This window comes from Dipteris shenzhenensis, chromosome 1 (assembly GCF_047967505.1).
Source record: "Dipteris shenzhenensis isolate YYH24624 ecotype China chromosome 1, Dip_SZ_1.0, whole genome shotgun sequence".
Lineage (NCBI taxonomy): Eukaryota > Viridiplantae > Streptophyta > Polypodiopsida > Gleicheniales > Dipteridaceae > Dipteris > Dipteris shenzhenensis.
Window position 1 is genome coordinate 15,155,420 of NC_141596.1, and position 23,139 is coordinate 15,178,558.

At 43.5% G+C, this 23,139-nt stretch overlaps 1 protein-coding gene across 3 annotated transcripts in view; it reads right to left on the minus strand.

Moving 5' to 3' along the window:
* Positions 1–1,952: 1,952 nt before the first annotated feature.
* LOC147905440 (putative UDP-N-acetylglucosamine--peptide N-acetylglucosaminyltransferase SEC) overlaps positions 1,953–23,139 on the minus strand; it is a 54,330-nt gene continuing 33,143 nt past the window's right edge. For all 3 annotated transcript variants that reach the window (XM_087372593.1, XM_087372602.1, XM_087372610.1), the window contains 13 exons: positions 14,140–14,211; positions 13,836–13,912; positions 13,601–13,717; positions 13,261–13,345; positions 12,999–13,166; positions 12,791–12,901; positions 12,593–12,679; positions 12,303–12,430; positions 3,599–3,681; positions 3,415–3,520; positions 3,110–3,256; positions 2,803–2,923; positions 1,953–2,657 (listed from right to left, as the gene is read on the minus strand). In XM_087372593.1, the coding sequence (XP_087228719.1) occupies positions 2,544–2,657; positions 2,803–2,923; positions 3,110–3,256; positions 3,415–3,520; positions 3,599–3,681; positions 12,303–12,430; positions 12,593–12,679; positions 12,791–12,901; positions 12,999–13,166; positions 13,261–13,345; positions 13,601–13,717; positions 13,836–13,912; positions 14,140–14,211 (1,416 nt within the window). In that variant the 3' untranslated portion in view covers positions 1,953–2,543. The remainder of the gene's footprint in view (positions 2,658–2,802; positions 2,924–3,109; positions 3,257–3,414; positions 3,521–3,598; positions 3,682–12,302; positions 12,431–12,592; positions 12,680–12,790; positions 12,902–12,998; positions 13,167–13,260; positions 13,346–13,600; positions 13,718–13,835; positions 13,913–14,139; positions 14,212–23,139) is intronic.

Genomic DNA, 23,139 nt, shown 5'->3' on the forward strand with positions numbered 1-23,139 from the left:
CTTCTTGTTACATATTCAATTTATACTGTCCAAGAATCTGGTAGATCACCCTAGAATTTGATTGGAGATGGATATGAATAGAACCTAGAAGTTTGCAACAAAATGCAAGGAGAGTGCTTTATTCATCTCTAGATAGCCCATATCGCATTTTGCTGCAAATTCCTGTTCTCGACACATTCCTCATGAAAAGCTTCACTCAGCTCCAACCTTTCTCTTGCATAAACTCATACTATCCAGGAATCTGTGAGATGATCCTAGCATTTGATTTGACATGAATATCAACAGAACTGAAAAATTTGCAATAAAATGCGAGGAGAGAGCTTGACATTTTTCAAATGGTCCTACATCGCGTTTTCCTGCAAATTCATGTGTCTCTTTTGGTTCTCACTTCTTCCTCATTGTTTTGCTATCTTTAGCCTTATGGAATTCTTCCTTGATGATGAGAAATGTTTTTGCTGTGGAACAGTTGACTCTCAGGCCCCTCCTTTCAAGAGGAAGCTCGACTTTTCTGCTGCTATAATTAGACCACAGCAATCACCAGGTGAGTCATGAGAGCTCATGAAGGGAATTATTTGGTGATATCCTATGCATTCCCTGATTGCATGTCATCATATAGAATTCAATGTATATAAATTTTGGAACAGGCAAAAGGAAGAGACTCGAGCAGAATGCTAAGTCTTCCATCTCAAAACAAAAGGAACCAAAAGAGGACAAATCTCCAGATTTGCTCCTATTTGAGTTTCTTCACAAATGCAAGGCTCACAGGAACTTCCGCACATACCACAGTGTTTTCAACATGGAGTTCACTATGAGCTCTATACTGAAGCATCACAAAGATTTTCTTCCAGACCATTGGGATACCTTCAAACAACTGACAGAGACAGGAAGAATTGTGAAAGGTGAAAAGGTTTTTGTGCTTATAAATCATATTGTCTCCATTGACAGCCTGAGGTACCATGTGAATAGAAGATTTGACAGCCTGCCTGATCAATATAAATTCAACTGTAACTTGCACACCAGAAAATGTAGAGTGCTTGAAGAAATCATGGCATTCCTTATATACATTGTCTTCAGTCAGGACTCTCTGGATGAACAAGGACAGAAGGCTGAAGAAAAAGACACATCTGAAGCAGAGGAAAAAGAGGATGTTCCTTTGATAACAGAAATGGCAGAGCAAGAAGAAGATATCAACCTCCAGGATGAGGGGCTGCAAGTGGCTGCTCTTGACCTTGTTGAACTGAGGACAAAAACTCTTAGGGCGGCACAGCCAGTTGAAGATTTTGATATTCAAAGCAGCAACTATGCAGTGCCCATGCTTCCACGTGTCTTGATTCTTGACAAGATTTAAGCTACTAAAGAATCAAGATTCAAGCTACCTGAAGTTCAACAAAAGCAATGCGATTCAAGCACCATATTCTTGAAACAAAACCATATGCCCAAATATATACAAGATGAACTCTAAAGCCGACAGGCATCCTGACCTGACTTGCTCCAAGCACGTATATGCACCCGTCAAATCTTCATTCAGTTTGGATCAGTTTCAATCTCACGATAGTCACTCATATAAGATTGAAAACCATAAACTCCATCACGCATAGCAGGGACTAGCTACTATGACATCCCCACTAATGTCATCAGCGCCCAACAGTGGGGCTAGACCATAGTATAAAAATATGCTCACACATACAAATCCACACACCCACATACTTGAGCATCCATTTATACAAAGTCTTCGTACTGAGTTTCTGTCGGCACTCCGAAGGTGAAGGACAGACTCAGGCATGACGAAAGGAGAAGGCCAATCCAAAAGTAGTCCAAAATCTCTTCATTCAAGCTACAACTGCTTGTGAAGTCTAAATGATTTCATTTAAGTCTCTCCCAAACGAGCATCTAAATCTAGCTGATAGGGCAACACACCATTTAAGATAGAAAGAATTATCACAATACCAGCAGAAAATAATATATTTGAAATAACTCCAAGACACCAGAAAGATGGAACACTATCCTCAATGCAATCACATCTACACTCGGAAGGACAATGAGGGCATCAGCTTAAATTTACAAGTACGGCCTTCACCCAAAAACTGTGTAGCTCAAAGTTTACTTCTGATTGAAAAAATCATGTCACTTCAAAGTTCAAAGAAGCTTATTTGCGAGGAGGCGGCATGCCTAGAAGCAAGCCACTGGAATCCATCAACACAGGAGTCAGGCTTGGACTCACTTGCAGTGCATCACATGGATCTTCAGGTATAAACTGAGGTGTCAATTACTTCCCTCATAGATCAAACAGAAACTTCTTGAAAAAATAAGAGGCAAAGGATTACAAGATCCTTTACAGACTACCATTGCTCCACTAACGCATGTTCGCTTGCTTCCATCACTGATCCAAAGGAAAAAGTGTGGCATCCTCTAGAACTTTGAAATGTTGTGGAGGACTCCCAGCATGTTCGCTTGCTTCCATCACTGATCCAAAGGAAAAAGTGTGGCATCCTCTAGAACTTTGAAATGTTGTGGAGGACTCCCAGCACGTTCGCTTGCTTCCATCACAGATCCAAAGGAAAAAGTGTGGCATCCTCTAGAACTTTGAAATGTTGTGGAGGACTCCCAGCACAATGTAAATTCCACATCTTAAAATAGGCCCTTTCAACGTTCCGCACCTATGCGTTCGTTTTACAGTTAGAAAGTTAAACACACACGTAAAAGTCAGCATTCCAATACACCTGTGCGTTCTATTTACAGTTAGAAAGCTAAAAGAAAAAGAAACTATTGCATCTCCAAACAGTAATTTTTGGTTGTGTTTACCCATCGAAGAGTATCAAACAAGGGACAAGATAGCCGAGCTGCACATAGCTTCGACGTCAGCCCTTTTAGCAGAGGAGGGTTTGTTGCCAATTCCACTGCTCTGTTCTCGTACTCTTGCATGCTGAAACCAATCAAAATCAAGCAAAGTATGAATCTCAACTCTCAAGTTGACTTTAAAAGCAAGCCACTTCATAACACTAAAATTTTCTCAACTCCACTCAGAAAAGTTTTCTCTAGTCTTCTGGAAAGTCTTTCCCCAGCCGACCCCCCCCCCCCCCAGGGGGCGAAAGAAAAAAGACACTATTACCTGCCCACAATCATTTCCTTTCCACAGCTCGCAGCAATACAAAGTGAACCTGCAACTCTAGTGGCCATCTTTTCCAGAGGTAAAGTCACCATGGGAAGGCCAGCCCACAACACATCAGTACCCGTTGTGTGGGCATTACACAATGGCCTGCAATCCAAATATCATATAAAGTAAGCAGCTCTTACTTCGCAACACATGCTTCAAATCAAATCTTCAGTGAGCTACAAGAAAAAGGCTTTGACACGAGGGCATGAAACTGACAACAGGGGAAAATCCCATTCAAACAGTTGCAAAATAGAACTCACGTATCCAAAAAGAGATCTGCTAAAGCACTGCGCCTTATATGCTCATTCTTAGCAGCAACATCCGTGAAAATAATTTGCTCTGGCTGAACACTTTGAGCAGCAGCAACTGCAAATACCAACAAAATCAATTACCAGTCTTGACTCTGAAGCATAAAGCCATAATATATAAGCTAGCAAGACTCACAGGCCCGCAGTCTGGTTTCCCCTGCTGCAGGGAATCGTAGAAGCCATAATGCACTGTTAGGAACTCGGTTCAAAATGTTGCACCTGAATAACAACACAAATAAGCAGAATTGAAGAGAGAAAACAAGAATTAAGACTCCATCCTTGTTACAAACAATGAACTAAATGCAACCTCATATACTGATAGAGACCAGAACAATTTCGCACAGCTCGCCGTAGCATACAACAAATGTTGCTCACAGAGAAAGAAAAGTAAAGTAGAATACATAAATTTGTGCAATTCATACTTCCTGGGTTGCAGGGAAACGCCGTGACATGGAAACTTTTCAGAAACGGAAGATGGTAATCTGGGAAATGGTGGGGTGTAAAGCTGATTTTAGGTCACAAGACATATACATATAGAACCCCTGATTATGCAGGACCAAGACTGGAGACTCAAGATATGGGAGGGCCGTTCCTTGACACAGGTGGAGTGGGACCCAGGGGAGTGGCGCTGGCCACCTTTGGAGACCTCAGAGCACCCTACCCCCTTCTTCTCTTACAGTGCGCGTACTGGTAGGCATGCTCTTGGGGCTCTCCAGCGCGGGCTACCCACACAGGCACATAGTTGGTATGCCCAGGGGATATCTCTGGTCTTTCTTCGCACTTTCTGGAAGACTCTTTGGGCTAGCTGGCGGCCGAGAAAGATCTCTTACTTTCTTTGGATGGTGGCACACAAGGGGCTACCAGTTGGCAGCTGACTAAGGCAGATGGGACAGGAGGGGCACTGCCAGATGTGTTTTCAGGAGGAGTCGTCCCTGAAGCACTGCCTTTGGAGCTGCTCACATGCGCAGACAATTTGGAAGGGAGTCATGGGGATCTTAGCGAGGGCTGCACCCGAGCTAGGACCGATCACTTGGGAGATGGGACATCACTTGGCTTATGAGTTCTCTAGGCATGATCCCGTCTTCTTCATCACGCAGGCCACCTGGGCATACATGGACAGCTTCCCTTGGCATCTGACAAAGACAGATGCAGGAGCGATGACTCGGCACCCAGTGTGGGAGATCATAGGGAGCATTACAAGCTGGCATATCTCGACTTCCAGATGCGCGCAAACCGTAGGAGATCACGCTTCCTCGGCTACCCAGACCCTAGCAGACATTTGGAGCACGATCATTCACACGCTCAAGGGTCAGTGGGATCAGATTCAAGGGGAGTCCCGAGCAAGGAAGGAAAAGAGACGGCGCTTCCTTCGCAACTGGGACCACCGGGAGTTGTTCTTCCAACACTCAGCTCAGAGTCTTCAGTGGCATTACACCCCCCCACCATGGCTGTTTGTCCACTCTCCGATGATTATGCCCTGAGAGGCTTGTAATTAGCATTTTGGCTCCTCGGGCTGTATCCATTTTGTGATTGCAGCCCGTTGGCCTTTAGGCCCTCTTGTACTCTCGCTTTCAAGTAATATAACTAGCACTACTTTTTGCGCAAAAAAAAAGACATATACATAGAAGCTAGATAAAATGTTCTGTCAATTTTGCATATGCAATACCCATCCCACCTCCTGGCTACAAATTACTAAGGTAATCACAGTTTTGGCCAAACAGCCGGACTGATGGATTCCCATGTTATGGCACACAGGAATTCTGGCCATGCATGTCATTGTGTTAGCCATAGATTTGACTAATCGGCCATGAATTTGGCCAGAAACTTCGGACAGCGCGTTAGAAACTCAACTATGAAGCTCTTAGTTGAATCGCAGTAGGGAGAGAAGATGGGAGAGGGAGGAAAAGAGCAAGAACACAGCACTAAGGCCCAGAAATAAGGACTAGACCCCCTCAAAGGTCTTTATTGCAATAGAAATCTTTGTACAAGGTGGCTCACAAGGGAGCAGGGCGTGGATAAGATTCTACATACAACCGGGAGTCTAGAGGCCCTTATTTTATAGACTAGGCCAGCCAACTAGAAACCATGCGGTTTCTAAAAGCTGGGCCTGCTTTCTTGCCTAGAATAGGTGCTTTTCTCTAAAAAGTTAAGCTTCTCCAAAAGTGGGCACCCAAAGTCGAGCTTTCTCCAAAAGTGGGCGCTTTTCTCCATGGAGTGGGCCCTTCATTAATCAGGGCGTAACTCGTCTTATACTTTTTTTCCTAAAAAAGGTGGGATTTAGCACTCTCCAAAGTCATGCACCTTGCACAAACAATATCCAACACCTTAACACATTAGAGGTTAGCGAAATGCATGCATTCTAGTTTTTGGACTAATCCTAGTCCCTTGTGGATGTCCCCACAATGTTATTTAGCCAATGCAACGCTAAGGAAAATAAAGGTTCTCCCTAGTTAACCGAAGTCAACTTTCTTTGACCAAAGTCAATCTTAAAGATTTATCTTTATTTCTTGGGAGAAGTTCCAAACTTGTGACAGATAGTGTCCACCATACTCAAATCCGTCTATTCCAATAGATCTAGAAGGTTCAAAAACCCTTAGTTCCCATCTTCAAATTCGTGGAAGGTCTGTGTTAGTAACAATGTGATGTGCAAGATTTTCCTTGAAATGTTTTGTGAAGGTTTCCCTTAGTGACAGAGAAACAATCTCGGCCCTTCATCCATTGAGATGATGACACGTGCCATGCTTTGAACCTTGTTTTTTGGGCTAAGGTTTTAGAAGGTCAACCTTGGTGATTGATTGACTTATTTCAGCCAATTTTTCCTTGACTCACCTTCAAAGGGGAGCTATGTATATGCTTTATTGGCAATATTTTTCCTATGTGTAAATCATTATTTAGTGGTTCCTTCTATGTGCAACAAGCATATTCTTTGTGATTACTGGGGGTAAGACTCATGGCTCCCAAGGGAAAGTATAGATCACATGCATCAAAATCATTCTTAGTTATTTCTTGATGATTTTATGGTGACCTTACACATTCCATATGTGAGATGGACTTACGTTTGTGATTGATAACTTTGTGAAGACATGGGCACATGTCTGCATGGTTCTAAGTGTGAACCTGACTTCATGGATCTACATTGGCTTTGCGCAAAATTTGTTGGCTTTCTTCATCAACATGGCAAGAGTGGCAACATGCTGATATACATTTGTGTAATGTATTTTGTAAAAATTCTCTTTCGCCAGTGGGCATTTTATTCTTAGTGGTTCCTTGGTCAAGCACATTGTGTGTGGTATGAATGCTTGATCAAGCAAAAGTGTTGAGAAATAGATGATCATAGCATCCAATATCAATGGGGCTAAGTGTGCCTAAGTGAACTTGGTTGTCTCTAGTTATTTGCTAGGCTAGTAACATGTGGGTGTTATGTGGTAACACCTCCTTGCATGTGAGACACAGGTGGAGTGCTTTGTGAAAGACAAGTGGACCCTTCCCCCTTGCTTATTTAAAGTCTTGTACATGAGTGTGTGAGACATCTTAGTGACTTGTACTCTCTTCGTAATCAATACAAAATTAGTGTTGCTTTGTCACATCTTGTTTCTCATGTTAGTTTGAATCTCTTCGTTTTAATACCTAGCAGCCTCGACCGTTGGAAAGGTCACCTCCCCATCTGTAAGCCCCCCAAATGAGGAGAGCATGGGGGAGGGAGACCTAGAACAAGAGGATCTGAGCCAGCAACAGTACGGAGCTGTACGGAGGCTTGGGACAGCATGTATGGATCCAGAGGCTGAAAAGGACCTGAAACAGAGCAGGACCTGCAGAGGACAAAGGCGCCTACTTGGAAGTGCCTTTGGTCCTGATAAAGGGCCTGCAATAGGCCTCTATGTTAGGGTAAAGGGTGGCGCATACCACGTCTCAAAATGGGGGAGCAGAGGCCAGCAAAAGCTTGGCAAACCCCCCTATATACAGCCCCACAGGACTGGTGGGGGGAGGGAGCTGGTCAGCCATATGGCCCAGCACACAGCCCCAAAATAGTTACAAGTCAGGTTTTTTTAGTTTTTAAGGCTTTTTTAGTTCTTTTAGGTTCACTATAAGTAGAACATTCTTCATTCTCTCTTTCATTAAAAGATCATTCTTTTACACTCCACGCTTCTCTCCTCTCATCAACCTGTTGTAAGATTCTCAAAAATTTTTAAAATGTTGTAAGAGGTGAGTTCATTTCTAACCTATTGCATACGCAAGAACTTCTAAGAATCAAGTTTTTGTAAATTTGATTTTTTTTTCAAATCCGATTCTTTTCTCAAAAACTTGTGTGTACCCAACAACTTCAAAAAACCATTTTTGCATTAAATCTTTTTTCCACAAATTTTCCTCTTTACTTCAAACTCTCACAAACTATTTTCAAAAATTTCTCTCCTAGCCTATTGGGCACGCAACAACTTTCTCATTTACTTCAAACTCCAACTTTCTACGGTGGGGGTTTGCATAACTGTGTGCTCTATCTTGAGCTCTTCTTATGCTATCTTTAGCTAACTTAAGCATTTGATTCATATCCTCAAGAAAGTCTTTGGCCACTTGAACCTTCTCTTTTTCAAGTCCCACTGTCATTGGGGCTCTAGGTTGAAATCCATACATCATCATGAATGGACTAAAACCTGTAGCTGAATGTTTGGCACTGTTATATTCTAATATGGGCAAATACTGTTCCCAATTAGTTTGCCATTTATTTGCATATGTTCAAAGCATATCCTCAATGATCTGATTGACTCTTTCAGTTTGACCATCACTCTGTGGAGGGTCCGCGGTGCTCATATTCAATGAAGTTTCCAATCTCTTAAACACAGCCCTCCAAAAATGGCTATTAAATTTGCTATCCCGATCACTAACAATACCGGCTGGTAGCCCATACAATCTATAGATATGATGCACAAATAGCCTAGCTAATTCTAGAGTTTTAACGTCTTCATTGATAGGAATAAAATGAGTCATCTTGGTCAACCGATCCCTCACCTAGGACCTTGACATTAATTCCCTCTCGATCATTTACATGAAGCGCAAATAGATATATTACAAACATAGAACCTTTAAGGGAAATGTCGACTGATTCTTCCGAGGTCATGCTACCTCGGCTAGAGCGTAACATTCCTTCCCTCTTCAGACATCAGCGTCCTCGATGATAAAGTCTAGGAACACTCTCCGCAACTGGTATACGGATTCCCAGGTAGCTTCTGATAGAGGCTGACCATGCCATGCAGCTGGAGCCTCCATGTGAGGCCTAAAGCCCCCCCTCATACCTACTGTTGCAAGCTACGACCCAGCCCGTGTGCTGGTCGCCTATGATGCCGGCCTGAGTCTCTCTGGGCACAGTGAGATTCTAACACCCTCCCTCAATGTCACAACTGTGGGCCAATCCCCATACGTCTGATGAGGTGCTCCATCTTTTCTCGAGGGAGTGCCTTCGTGAAGAGGTCGGACAAGTTGTCGGCGGTCGAGCAGTACATGAGCTCAATCACGTTGTTGATGATGAGCTCTCGAACAAAGTGGTAATGAACTTCGATATGCTTGGTCCGCCCATGGTACACTGGATTTTTGGCAATGGCTATGCAACTCTGATTGTTGCACATCAACACTGTTGCGTCCTCCTGACACACGTCTATGTCCTCCAGAATCCATCTCAACCACAATGTCTCACAAGCTGCTGTACATGCGGCTCTGTACTCTGCCTTTGTAGATGAAAGGGCCACTGTGGGTTGCTTCTTACTCAGCCAAGAGATGGCACCAGATGCAAGTAAGAAGAAATACCCTGTTGTTGATCTTCTGGTGTCAGCATCACCCGCCCAATCACTGTCACAGAACCTGCCTAGTTCGATGCCTTTGGTGTAGGTGATCCTGTAGGTGCAAGTATCCTTTAGATACCTCAGCACCCGTAAACCTGCATCCCAATGACTCTTTCTGGGAGAAGCAGAGAACTGGCATAATAGTCCAATTGCATAACAAATATCAGGTTGAGTATTGGTAAGGTAAAGCAAGCTTCCTACGAATCGTCGGTACAAAGGAGTATCAACCGACTGAGATGTGTCATGAACACTTAGCTTGAGCCGGACCTCCATGGGAGTTACTGCTGTCCTGCAAACCTCCATCTGGAATCTCTTTAGAAGTTCTCTGCAATATGTCTCCTGTGAAATGAAGATCCTATCTTTGGCCTGCTTTACTTCTATCCCAAGGAAGTATTGTAATAACCCAAGGTCAGTCATCTCAAACTCAGTCATGAGTAGTTCCTTGACCTGGGAAATCTTCTTGACATGGTCACCTGTCAAGATAAGATCATCAACATAGAGGATGAGTACCAATCGCAACCCCTTCTCAATGAACAAGTAGAGGTTTGACTCAGAAGGGCTCCGACTTAGCCCTATCTTCTGAAAGAATACATCTATCCTTTGGTACCAAGCTCTGGGAGCCTGTTTCAGCCCGTATAACGCCTTCTTTAACCTGCAGACTTTTAATGGGGACCCTGGATCTTGAAAGAGCCTCCATGTGAGGCCTAAAGCCCCCCCTCATATCTGCTGTTGCAGGCTGCGACCCAGCCCGTGTGCTGGTCGCCTATGATGCCGGCTTGAGTCTCTCTCCCCAGCCCTCCTACCTCTTACTGCCCCTTGTCCCCTCAAATCGGGGGCTCACAGGTGGGCACAATGAGATTCTAACAGTAATGCCCTGCCATGGGCTCCTTTATAGGCCCCAAGGTCTCTAGAAACTGACTGACCAGGCTCCTTCTGGCTGACTCAGCCTGCCTAAAACCGCCCCCACCAGGTTCTATATCTTTGGCTGTGGGCAGCTCTTTTTGGGCTGTGAGCTTTCTGCATATAAGTGGGGGTGGGGCCCATGAAGTCGGCCACCAGACAAGGTACCGACCCTGCTGGTCGGTCATCTAAAGGGGCCTGGGCAGAGCCTATAAAAGGCCCACTTCTCCATTGAGCCCAGCATCCAGTGCATTACAGAAAGCCTTCTCCAAGGCAGTGTTCAGCACCCAGATCTGGGGGAGTTTGTGAGAGAGTTCATCAGTTTTTCTCCAGCATCCTGCTGTGATTTGTACTGCTCCCTTGGAGCCATTTTCTGCCCACCATCCGGTGGATGAATATACTCTCTCTCCATCTATTCTTGCTGTTATTTCTGAGTGTGTTTCTGTTGCATCTGTGGTCATCTATCTAAGCTGAGTGTGTAAGAGTTAGAGAGATCTTGGGTGGAGGATTGAGTGATTCATTCCCTCTTCATTTCTAACAATTACAGTATCCAGCAGCCAGCAGGTTTGGGAGCAGCAGGAGTAGCAGTACACACACCCTCAGGTCTACATCCAGGAGGCAGAGGAGCCAAACGTTGCTGCAGACTGAGCTCATCTAGGGCAGGAGCCTAGGCTATCTTCTAGGACAGCAAGGTGCTGAGGTCTTTGGACAGAGAGTCTATACACGCTCGAGGTGGAGCACGTGTCCATAGCTTTGGATGTGGAAATATATTGTTTTGGTGGTTTCTATATCTGGCTAGATCAATTAGTCTGCAGATCTATTTGAAGCCCATACAGTTATGTTAACCTGATCAAGTTTGGGGCTGTTTCATCTGGTATCAGAGCCAACTTTGAACTTGTTGCTTTGGGGAAAGCGTAAATTCCCTTTGGTGAAGGATGCATATGTCCATGGTAGTAATAGCGAGAAGAGATTGAGAAAATCCAGTTGGACAAGCTTTGGGGGCTTCATGGGCTGATTGCGAAGTTCAGCAAAGTGATTGGATGTGCTTTGAGGATGGAGCACCCTGAGAATTCAGCAACGAATCTTCAGCTTGTGCAACAGAGTTTCTGCAAGCACTGCGTTCCTGGAGTTGGAACATTGCTTTTGTACGATTAAGAGGATAGCATCCTCAATCCGGCCTTGTGTCTGTATTAAAGGGACAGACCATCTGAGCGCAGTTTTGGTGTATTGGCTGGTGGGCTGTTGTGCCCTGAGATCTAGGCCATGAGTTGCGCAGATTGTTGTATCAGCTGATGGGCTGTTGCGTCCTGGAGTTCACGGCTGCGTATGGCTGTGTTAGCCTTGGTATGAAGGATTCGCTGTCTAAGGTAGCAGAGTACCAGGGCAGGACTACCAAGGTAGACGATCGGATGGCGAGCCTAAGGCTGATTGCTTATGCTTGTGGTGTTAGCATTATTCACTGATGCCTTTAGTGGTGCATCACCTAGGATATGCTGTTTAAATCACCTATTTCTGACAGCATGCTGTGTGAAACGCGCATGCTCTACCCCCATTTGTGATTTTCCCCAAAGTGTTGTGATTCATCTTGCTGCGATTGAGGCTTCCAGCCCGTTCCAGGCTTGTTTCCAAGGTGCGAAATGACTCTAGCAGCTGTGTGTGGTTCCAGGAGACGAGCTTGTGGTGCGGTTAAGGTTTCAAAAGACCATCAATCTTCAACTGATGTATGGCCATTTATTGTCTTATTTTTCAGACTACAATGTAGGTACCTAGCTGGTATTTGCTGCCCACAGACCTGTTGGTCTTCCGTGGACATTACTAGACTTTCTTGCTTCTCTTATAAAACTACCCTCCTCTCTTTCTTAAAGAAATTAGGATGAGAGTAAGGCAAACACGCTACTCTCTTGGCAAACATGCATACTTCACAGCATAGACTGTACTAAAGACAAACGAAATAGACTCAAAAAAACCTCAAATAGAAAATACAAAGGAAAATGAGGCACAGCAGCACGTCGAGGAAAAGCGAGAGGGCATGTAATGAATCTGTGCACCTTTGAAACTACAAAGACTTTGCATACAAGATTCATTTAGTTGTATTATACAATATTGTACCATGTTGTCAATATCTCTGAGTCCATCTTGTACAACTGGTTGAAACATGCAAATAAAAACTTGTCATCTGGTAAACCATAGTCAGACCGTCTAGGTTGACAAGCAGGGTCCAAAACGTCAGTATTTTTCTGCAACATACCAGGGATGAACAAAAAAACGTCAGCATTTCTCTGCAACATAACAGGGATGAATAAAAGAACACATTGTCTTAGGAAAATTTCCCTTCGTTTTCAAACTTTATGCACAGAAGACTTCTTCACCAGGAAAGAAATTTCCAGTTATAAAATCACCTGCTTATAGTCATTGACAAAGTAGCAATGTGGTAGATGAACAAGTTTCTCTGAGTATATATGTGCCAACTGAGTTGGAGAAACAAACTGCACTCACAAGGTAAAATGGGTGACATCCTGCTATAAGACAAATATAATTGTACACCCATGCACTAGTGTGCAGGTAACAATAAGACAGTGCAAGGCTCACAAGATTACCTCATCAGTCACCAAATAATCAATGTAATTAGCACCAGTTGTTCCAGGAAATCCCATATAGGACACTTGTATTGGAGCTGGTTGCATTGCAAAAACTTCATTTCGAGCTCCCTGAAAGATAAAATTAAGCAGCTCAGAGAAAGCCCAAAAAATGCAGGAATAAGAACTCAACACAGTGAAACTTTGGTTCACATGATTCATTAAGCACCTTTGTGTATCCATTGAGATTGATAAGAATCTGTATTTGATCATCAGCAATTGTCCTTGCTATTACATCAGATGAATAAGATGATACATCTATGAAATGTTCAGCTTCTGCAGCTATTCGCATCCTCCACTCACTCCCATCACTTTGACTTAATGCATAGCAGAATACCTGCATGATTTTTCAGACTCAGTAAAAGCTTTCAGCCTCTGAAAGATTGATTGCCCTGCATCATAGAACAGACTGAGAAGCAGAAGCAGCATACCTCCACATTTTTTCGATCATGCATTCCAAAAACAGAACCCATGAGATGAGAAAGGGGATGGTTGCCAAAATCACTGCTAACATAGCTGAAAGCCAACAGAGTAAAAAGTAAGCAGCAATATAACCATGACAAGACTAAGAGTCTCAAATACCTGGAAAGTCAAATTGGCATGCACAGTCAGTTAAACTTTACTATGTACCCTTGAAAATTGTAGAATTCTCACAAATTTTTATTGAAAAGTTTTGTGCATGTAGCCCTTTCAAACATGTGATACAGAATTCTAAAAAAATTATGACCTTTCACCCAAACAATCAAGATAATAACAAAACGGGCTGCATACCCAACTCTTAATCGCCCACTGCCACCATCATTCTTTACAGGTATGGCAGGAGGATGATTGAATGATTGCAGGCCAAAGCGTGACGCAATCAAGCAGCAATGCTCTGCATACTTGCGGCTGAAATTCAAAAATATGAAAACCTGAGAAATTGATGGCATGAGCGTGCAAATTACCAAAGGAGAAAAAGGAATAGAAAAGAGAGAAAAAAGTGTTCCTTGCTTTCACAACACTATACCTGATCTCCAAAGCAATAAGGGGATCAATGGGATATGCAATAGCATGAAAAGGCTGAACACTGGGAAGAAGCTGCATCTGTTATAGTCCATGGCATTTAATCCACATCAAGCCATTCTTTAGATTTATGAGATAAATGCATACATGCTTTTAAAATTCAAACAATGAGGACAGCTTCCGTTTCAACTATAGAAGGAAGTCTGAAATCAAAAAATGCTTTATCCCATTGATTAAGTTTGGAATAACCCTTGACCAAGGCGAGCTATAAAATACTGACTGAACTCAGAAATGCTTACAGCAATTACCTGGATCTGCCGTTTGATAATGCCCTCAATTTCCATGAACTTGGTCTCACGGTCATCCCAGTCACAGACACACTGAGATACCAGAAAATAGTGATCCTCCACTATAAGTTATATACAAAACTTTTTGAGAGTAAACATCACACACACCATAGGCTGGAAAAAGGCAAAGCACAAAGTACCCACACATGCTTAGCTGTAACCATGCAATATCAATGCATGCACTCATGTTTCCACACCTACCCCATACACACATTCCAAGACTACACTTAATAGATCTCCACCCCAAAAAGATCAATTTCAGACTTATTTGAAGATAGCCATCCATGTAGGAAGATATATCAATGCAGGTCTATCTAGGGCAAAGCCGGGAACAAGCCCAGTAAAAAGGAACAAGGCAACTTTGAGCTCATGGCAGTCACCCAAATGGCATCATATTCATGAAGCATGGCAGTAGAATAGACCAAATTTTATGAACACATTCCAAAACAAAGGTAAGATTGGAAAGAAAAAAACTGAGGTATAGAAAAAGACTACCTTGGAGAGAGAGAGAGAGAGAGAGAGAGAGAGAGAGAGAGAGAGAGAGAGAGAAAGTTTATTACCTTTTTTGAAAGACTGAAGGGTCTATGAGACTGAAGAAAATAAAGATACAATAAAAGCTAAGGGTGGCCACTAAAGCTGGGCATCCACACCCAAGGCTGAGGTTTGAGACGAGAATGTCAAAAAGAGATAAACCACAGTCTCTACAGGAATATACACATATGCCTGTCCGTATGAGAACCAAAAACATCAAAAGAAGGGGAGGAAGACCCTTGTCAATGGGCCAGTAAAAAGGAACAAGGCAACTTTGAGCTCATGGCAGTCACCCAAATGGCATCATATTCATGAAGCATGGCAGTAGAATAGACCAAATTTTATGAACACATTCCAAAACAAAGGTAAGATTGGAAAGAAAAAAACTGAGGTATAGAAAAAGACTACCTTGGAGAGAGAGAGAGAGAGAGAGAGAGAGAGAGAGAGAAAGTTTATTACCTTTTTTGAAAGACTGAAGGGTCTATGAGACTGAAGAAAATAAAGATACAATAAAAGCTAAGGGTGGCCACTAAAGCTGGGCATCCACACCCAAGGCTGAGGTTTGAGACGAGAATGTCAAAAAGAGATAAACCACAGTCTCTACAGGAATATACACATATGCCTGTCCGTATGAGAACCAAAAACATCAAAAGAAGGGGAGGAAGACCCTTGTCAATGGGCCAGCCGGTCAGCTGACCCTCTGAGTGATGGAGCCTATGTATGCTATGTAAGAGACCAACTCTATCGGTTCGCTGAGGAAAGAAGAGATGATCTTGGCTCTGGTGAGGACTAGCGCCGTCAAGGAAGGAAATCAAATTGTTGTTGATTCTCAACCTGATAAGTCTGTCTCCGAGAAACAGCTCATCATCTAATGAGCGCTATCATCACTCTAGAGGTCTATCTCCCCAAGTCGAATAGTAAAGATACGGTCCTCAAACGTACGTCAACTTGAGAGCGAGTGTGTCATGTCAAGCTCTCTAGACCCAAGAGTTTTCCCTTTGTGGCATGTAGTTATATATTTTGACACTCGGCATGTTGCCAAAATATTGAGCCATGAGCTCTTTGTAAAAAGGAATCACGTTTGGAATTTGTAAGAGTAGTTTCCACGCTGAACTCTTGTACTCAGATTCTCTTCATGAATAAAAACCTTCAAGGGGGTCCAACCCGACGATTGTCCTGGGTCCTTGTGTGTTTGTAGAGAGAGGGAGAGAGGGAGAGCAAGAGAGAGTGTTTGCAGTAAATTTGTCTCCTAAGATTACACTTTAACCCATTAGAGGTTAGCGAAATGCATGCATTCTCAGTTCTTGGACTATTTCTAGTCCCTTATGGGCATCCCCACAGTCCTCTTTTTACCAATGCAAGGCAAAAGTAAAACAATAAAACTTATTCCTAGTTAACCAACTTCACAATTCTTTGACCGAAGTCAATTCTAATAAAGATTACTATTAATTGTGATACAACTGTAAAACTTGAGGATACTCTGAGAAGAATTCCTCATCTACCCACTTGGCATCAAGTCCCAAATAATTCTTAAACTTGACAAGGTATATACAAATAACCTTGCCTCTGGGTCCTTTCTTCTTTGTATGAGATACAATTTGTTCTGGTTGGAGGATCTCCTCCATCTCTTTCACCTCACGTGGCTCTTCTTTTGAACTGGTTCTGTGAGTTCTGGTCCTTGATACTTCTTTAGAAGACTCACATGAAAAGCATTGTGAATCTTCCAAGTCTCGGGCAGCTCTAGTCAAAAAGCGACTTCATTTATGACCTCACTAACTCTAAATGGTCCATAATAGCTAGGAGACAACTTTGGGTATACTTTCTCTTTTCCTTTCATCTTTCTGAATCATGCTTTTTTAAACTTTAGTAAGACCCAATCTGCTTCTTGGAGATTTATCTCCCCTCCGGTGCTTGTATGCTTCCTTCTTTTGCTTTTGTTGAGATCTTTCAATTGTTGTCCGTACTTTTGAGAGAGTTGTATCTAAGTCTCAGACATACTGGTCGGCTGCAAATATCTCATCCTTTGTTCTAAGGATAGGTGGTAGAATCACCTTTCCATAAATAACTTCGAATGGGGCTTCTCCTGTGGAGCTATGAACAGTGTTATTGTATGCAAATTCCACAAGAGGAAGATACTTTTCCCATTCGATCTTCTGCTCAGATGCATAAACTTGAGAAGATCCGATACCGTGGAATTGGCATTTCACCTTGTCTGTCTAAGGATGAAAAGAAGATGAAAAGTCCAGCTTCGTCTCCATATTATCAAATAATGCTCTCCAAAATAAACTAGTCAGCCTTGGGTCTTGATCACTAACAATCGACTTAGGCATCCCATGGTGCTTGAAGATCTGTGCCAAAAACAATCGGGCCATGTGGAATGAAATGGGCCTGCTTGCTGAACCTGGCAATGATGGTCCATATCCCATCATTCTCGTATCTGGATCTAAGAAGATCAAAGATGAAATCCATGGCAATGCTTTCCCATGGTCCCTGCGGTATGGGCAGCAGCATGAGAAGTCCTGGGATCTTCTGCCTATCATACTTTACCTTTTAGCACGTAAAACATTCAATTACAAACTTGTGAATTTCTTTCCGCATCCTTGGCCAAAAGAAATCTCTCTCAATGGCCTGTGTAGTAGACAGAATACCTCAATGCCTTGCATTAGGAGGAGCGTGACATTCTTTCAAAACTTTGGCTCGCATGTCTTGGGTCACACAAAGATGATCATCTTTCATGAGAAATATGTCTTTCAGTGTATACTGGCTGGATGATACTCCCTATCATGGTCTCTCCGAAATGTGGACCCTGTAAATAAAGCTCTTTCATAGCCGTGATATGCTAAATAAAGCATCTGCAACCCTGTTACGAGCTCCTGGAGTTATGAACAATCTGAAAATGAAACATGGACAGAGAATTTGCCCACTTCATCTGCTTTTCAGAGATCTTGGTCTGAGTCAAGAAATACTAAGACTGTAGTGGTCGGTCTTGACTTTAAAGTCAGCTCCAAGAAGATAATGCTTCCAAATATCATGAATAACTGCTAGCATCTCTTTCTCATAAACACCCAACAGCATCTTGGCATCACGCAGCCTCCTGCTTTCATAAGCTATAACCCAACCTTCTTGATGGAGGGCAGCTCCCACACAATCTCCACATGCATCACAGTCCACATCAAACAGTTTCTGTAAATGTCGAGCAATGAGAATAGGCTCGGTCGCTCGCTTTTCTTTGAGAGCATTAAAAGCTGTCCTTTGTCTTTCTCCCCACCTAAAAACTATATTTTTCTTGGTCAAGTCATGTAAGGGGGCTGCTATATCAGCAAAGTGTCAGATGAAGCGTATGTAATAGGAACAAAGCCAAAGAAAGCTGCATAGTTCATGTACCGAGGTGAGCTCTGGCCATTCTTGTATAGCTTTAATCTTGGCTGGATCCATCCTAATCCCTTCCTTGGAAATAATGTGTCCAAGATAATGAATCTCATCAAGAAAAAATTCGTTCGTTTTGGCATTAATAAAAAGTTTATGATTTCTTAGTTCTTGAAACACAGTAGCTAAGTGCTCTTTGTGCTCTTCTTATGTCTTAAAAAAGACCAAAAATCATCAAAGAAAGTGCTTGTAAAGTACCTGTACGATCTGAAAATTCTGTTCATCATACGATTGAAAGTGGCCAGTGCATCGGTAAGCCCAAAAGGCAAAGTCCAAAAGTGATCCGAAAAGCTGTCTTATGGACATCTTGTGGGTGGATCCTCATCTTATGATATCCACTTTTTAAATCAATACAGCTGAAAATCGTGGCCCCCTTCAGTCTATCCAAAATATCATATATGCGAGGGATTGGAAATCTGTTCTTGACTGTCATTTTATTAAGAGCTCTATGATCCACACACATACGATAAGAGCCATCCTTCTTTTGAACTAAGAGCACTGGTGAACAAAAGGGTGAGGAACTAAGCCTGATAAGCCCTTTGGAGAGCAAATCCTGTACCTGTACCTGTTGGAATGGTCACCTCCCCATCTGTAAGCCCCCAAATGAGGAGAGCGTGGGGAAGGGAGACCTAGGGCAGGATGTGCCCAAGAGGAAAAGAAGAGAGGGGGCTGCCACATGGGCAGCACCTCACATCAAACATGGAAGGTACCCGGAGCTAGGATGGATCTGCATGGCGCTGACATCGGCAGTGTACGGAATTGTACGGCGCTGGAGAAGAGCCTGGCAGAGGGCAGAACCAGCAGGACAAACAAGCGCTGACATGGCAGGTCAGGAGCGCAGGTGTACAGGGCTGCATGGGGCCTGGTAGAGCAGCAAATGGGGCTGCCAGTGGGCAGTGGCATGCCTTATATAGGCTGGGCCCCTGCCTTGATTGGAGGGCCAAAAGCCCTAGAAGTGTGGGCCAAAGGGCCCTAGTTTTGTGAGCACTTAAAGGGCTGGTTGGGCTGAGCCAACCTGGCCTGTCCAGTTGGCCCAGATTGGGACAGACTGGTCGGGTTTTTGACAGGCCCCTAGGCCTATAAAAGGAGGGGCTTCATGCCCCATTATTTATCCAACATCCAGCAGAAAGTGGAGCAGACAGGAGCAGCCTGAAGGCATTCCCTTTGGCCTCATCTTGGAGGTAAAGGAGATTTAAAGGAGTGCTGCAGACTGAGTTCCCTAAGGGCTGGGACCTTGGCTGTCTTCTAGGGCAGCAAGGTGTTGTGATCATCATACCTTCTGGAGCAGCCATTCACAAGCAGGTTGGAGCAGTGGAACAGGGACCTGTGTGCTGCAGACAAAGCTTGGCAAGGGCTGCCCACCTAGGCTGATTCACAGGCAGTAAGGTGGAGAAGAACACACTGGACGGAAAGTCTACAGACGCTAGGTGGAGCACGCAGACTCGAGTCTAGAGATAGCCAACATATTGGAGAAGGACCTTGCGGTTAGATCAGAGGACCACACCATTGGTGGGATTCTGGATCTATCTATTTTGTATCGTGTCCATAGTTTTGGACGGAAATATATATTTTGGTGGTTTCCCTATCTGGTTGGTTCATTGTCTATTGATGAGTCTGCACATCTATGTGACGCACATAAGTAAAGAAGTTTGTGATTCCACACCCACACCGCACACTGTGTGAGCTCCTGGGCATTACTATAAGTCTTCCGCTGCGTGTACCCTCTGTTGGGTATTTTCTAACACTTCTTATGTCTTAGAAAAGACCAAAAATCATCAAAGAAAGTGCTTGTAAAGTACTTGTACGATCTGAAAATTCTGTCCATCATACGATTGAAAGTGGCCGGTGCATCGGTAAGCCCAAAAGGCAAAGTCCAAAAGTGATCCGAAAAGCTGTCTTATGGACATCTTGTGGGTGGATCCTTATCTTATGATATCCACTTTTTAAATCAATACACTTGAAAATCGTGGCCCCTTTCAGTCTGTCCAAAATATCATATATGCGAGGGATTGGAAATCTGTTCTTGACTGTCATTTTATTAAGAGCTCTATAATCCACACACATACGATAAGAGCCATCCTTCTTTTGAACTAAGAGCACTGGTGAACAAAAGGGTGAGGAACTAAGCCTGATAAGTCCTTTGGAGAGCAAATCATGTACCTGTGCCATAATTTCTTTAGTCTGCTCATATGATAAGGTGGTCAATTCGGGGGCTCACTTTCTGGAAGGAGCTCTATAACATCATCTTCATGTCATTCTGGAGGAAGCTCTCATGGTAGAGAATTGGAAAAACAATCTTTAAAAGATTCTAGAAACAGAAATTTTTCTTTTTCTAAAGGACTTATTCCCACTTGATGTTCACCCTCTCTCTTTGACAAAGACCATATATGCAGAAATTGAAGACTTTATTGATTTAGCAATGGAAATATTTGATACAACTGGAATGGTCCTTGTGTTGCTTCTTCCGATAGGGTTCTTGTTTTAGAATCAAGAACTACCTCCTTTCTATGGAACCACGGCATACCCAAAATAACATCATAATGCTTGAGTGGTGAAACATAAAACTCTTCGTGGTCTACATAGTCCTGTACATGAATTTTGCGCTTTCCAATCAAAAGTGTGACTTTGACTGGATCCCCTTCAAAAACATGCTGTGCATCCAAAGATAATCCCAATTCTTCCGTCTTAATTCCTAGCCTCAAAGCTAGGTCTTCTGTCGGTAGATCTTGGATGAAAAAGAATTAAGGCATTCTGATCTCTTACTTTACCCCACGCGAGGCAAAGTTCTCGCTTTCTTGCTTCTCTGGTTCTACCCAACATATCTGGGGAGGACCGCCACAAGCTTTTGGTGATTCTCTTGGCGTTTTCTGCTCCCTTGGACCTGTAGGCCTTTTGGTGCATTGGGCAGCCATATGCCCTTCTTTTCCACAATGGAAACACTTAACCTCCTTTCGGAAGGCTTCAATCTGTTCAGGAGTAAACTTTGACTTCCCTTTGAAGGGCTTGAATGGGCCCCTCGGCTTCTAAGGCTGAAATCTCTTTGGACCTTGCATTGGTGCCACAACCCTCTTGCTAGTATCCACAACCTTCCCTTTTTCTGCCATAGTGTGAAGGTCGTCTTCCCTTAACAGTTCAACCACGGAAGCTGAATGCATCAAATCTCAGAGCTTCGTCTTCTTTGAATCAATGCTTACTTGAGTTCATATGTTGGGAAGCAATCCCCCTCGATACTTCCGAAGCTTCGTCTTTTTTGAAATTTCTTTGAAGGGTGTGATCTGAAGATAAGCTGTCCAAAACTTTTAAATATATGTCTCGATGGTGTCAGCGAAGTCTCTTCCGCAACTAGAAGAGCTCCTCACGAAGCACTGGCACTGTTTGCCAGATGAAGACTTACAATCTTTAACTTGGACATCTCACGATAGTGCCCCGTTTTGAAGGCTATATCGAGCTGGCGTATGACTGCAAAGCATTTTGAGTCACTCCATACTTTCCATTAAAAGTAGTAAACTTGACCGACTTACCACCTTCCCTGAATGACGAGAGCGTCCCTTGAATACAGAAGAAGATGAGGAAGAGAAAGAAGAGGAAGAAGAAGAACTAGAAGAGGTTGGGCTTGAACTGGGAGATCTCCTTCCATGCTTTCGGCTTCTTCTCCCGTGAGGCTTCAAGCTCCTCCCTCTTTTTCTTGAAGTATGACGCTCCTAGTGCGATGCAGGACTCCAGGAACACTTCCTTGAAGTATATGAATGCTTGGAGAGGTCTTTTGATGGAGGGGTGAGAGAAAGCTCTTGATCTCCCTTTTCTTTTGGCAATATTGAAACGTGTTTGGTCATCATCTCCTCGAATAGATGCTGAAATCGAGGCTTTTGATTCAGAGACTGAAGCTCCCTGATCTTTGCTTTCACAAATCCTTCACTAAGGTCATCTTCATATCCCTTAGAATGCTTCTTATTGGATCGTCTAGAGGCTGAACTAGGCCTTTTGGTAGCTAAACTCTCGTGCTCCAAAACCATGATGTGGGAGATAGAGAATTGAACCCACCGAATCAATTTAACTGGGCCTAAAGCAATCAACTGCAAAGCCCTTACTCCTTTCAAGGAGGTAAACGCTTACGGGTGAAGATGGGAGTCGACCCGATGCACGATGAAGTATCAATGGGTGTGGCTCTTGGTTGTATGGTTCAACCACTAGTCCATGGTATGGGTGCAAAATATAAAATATTATTTGCACGTTTCTCCAAACCCCATGTCTGCAAGCTTGCTCTAAGTTCCACTGGTCTGTGAGCCCACCTGCGGATGATATTCCGTCCGTCTACGGTTCCGTTTGCCTACAAGTTCGCATGCGGGATGATGTTCCATCTGCCTACACCTGTACAGCTGTATTCCATCCACTCCGTTTGCCTATCCATCTGTGGATGTTCTGTCCGCCTGCCTGCGGACGTTCTGTCCGCCCGTCCGTCTGCAAATGTTATGTCCGCGTGCGGATGTTCCGTCCGCCTATAGATGTGATCCGAGGTCTCCCGATATGCGTCTGTCAGACGTCTTTACCAAGGTCTGTGCGCCGTTGCTATCAAGGAAAGTAGCAAAACCATGCTCTGATACCACTATACCCTAGCGCTGGAAAATTTGTACACTTCTCAAGATACATACTGGAGCTATGAAAGTTGAACCGCCAATTAGATGGAGTGCTGGGAGAGAAGGGTAAGGAGCAAAACACAACACTAGGGCCCAGAAATAAGGATTGGACCCCCCTGAAGGTCTTTATTACAATAGAATAATCTTTGTACAACTCGCTCTTGAAAGAGCATAGAACTAAGTACAATTCTGAATACATCTGGGAGGCTAGAGGGCCTTTGTTTTATAGACTAGGCCTAGCAAAATGCTAGGGCTTGCTTTCTAAAGGCTACTTTTTCATAAAAGCTAAGCTTTCAGGCCTTTCTTCCTAAATTGGAGGGTTTAGGTGGCTTTTTAGTCTTGTAGACCCTCTTTTAAAGAGATGCCCCCT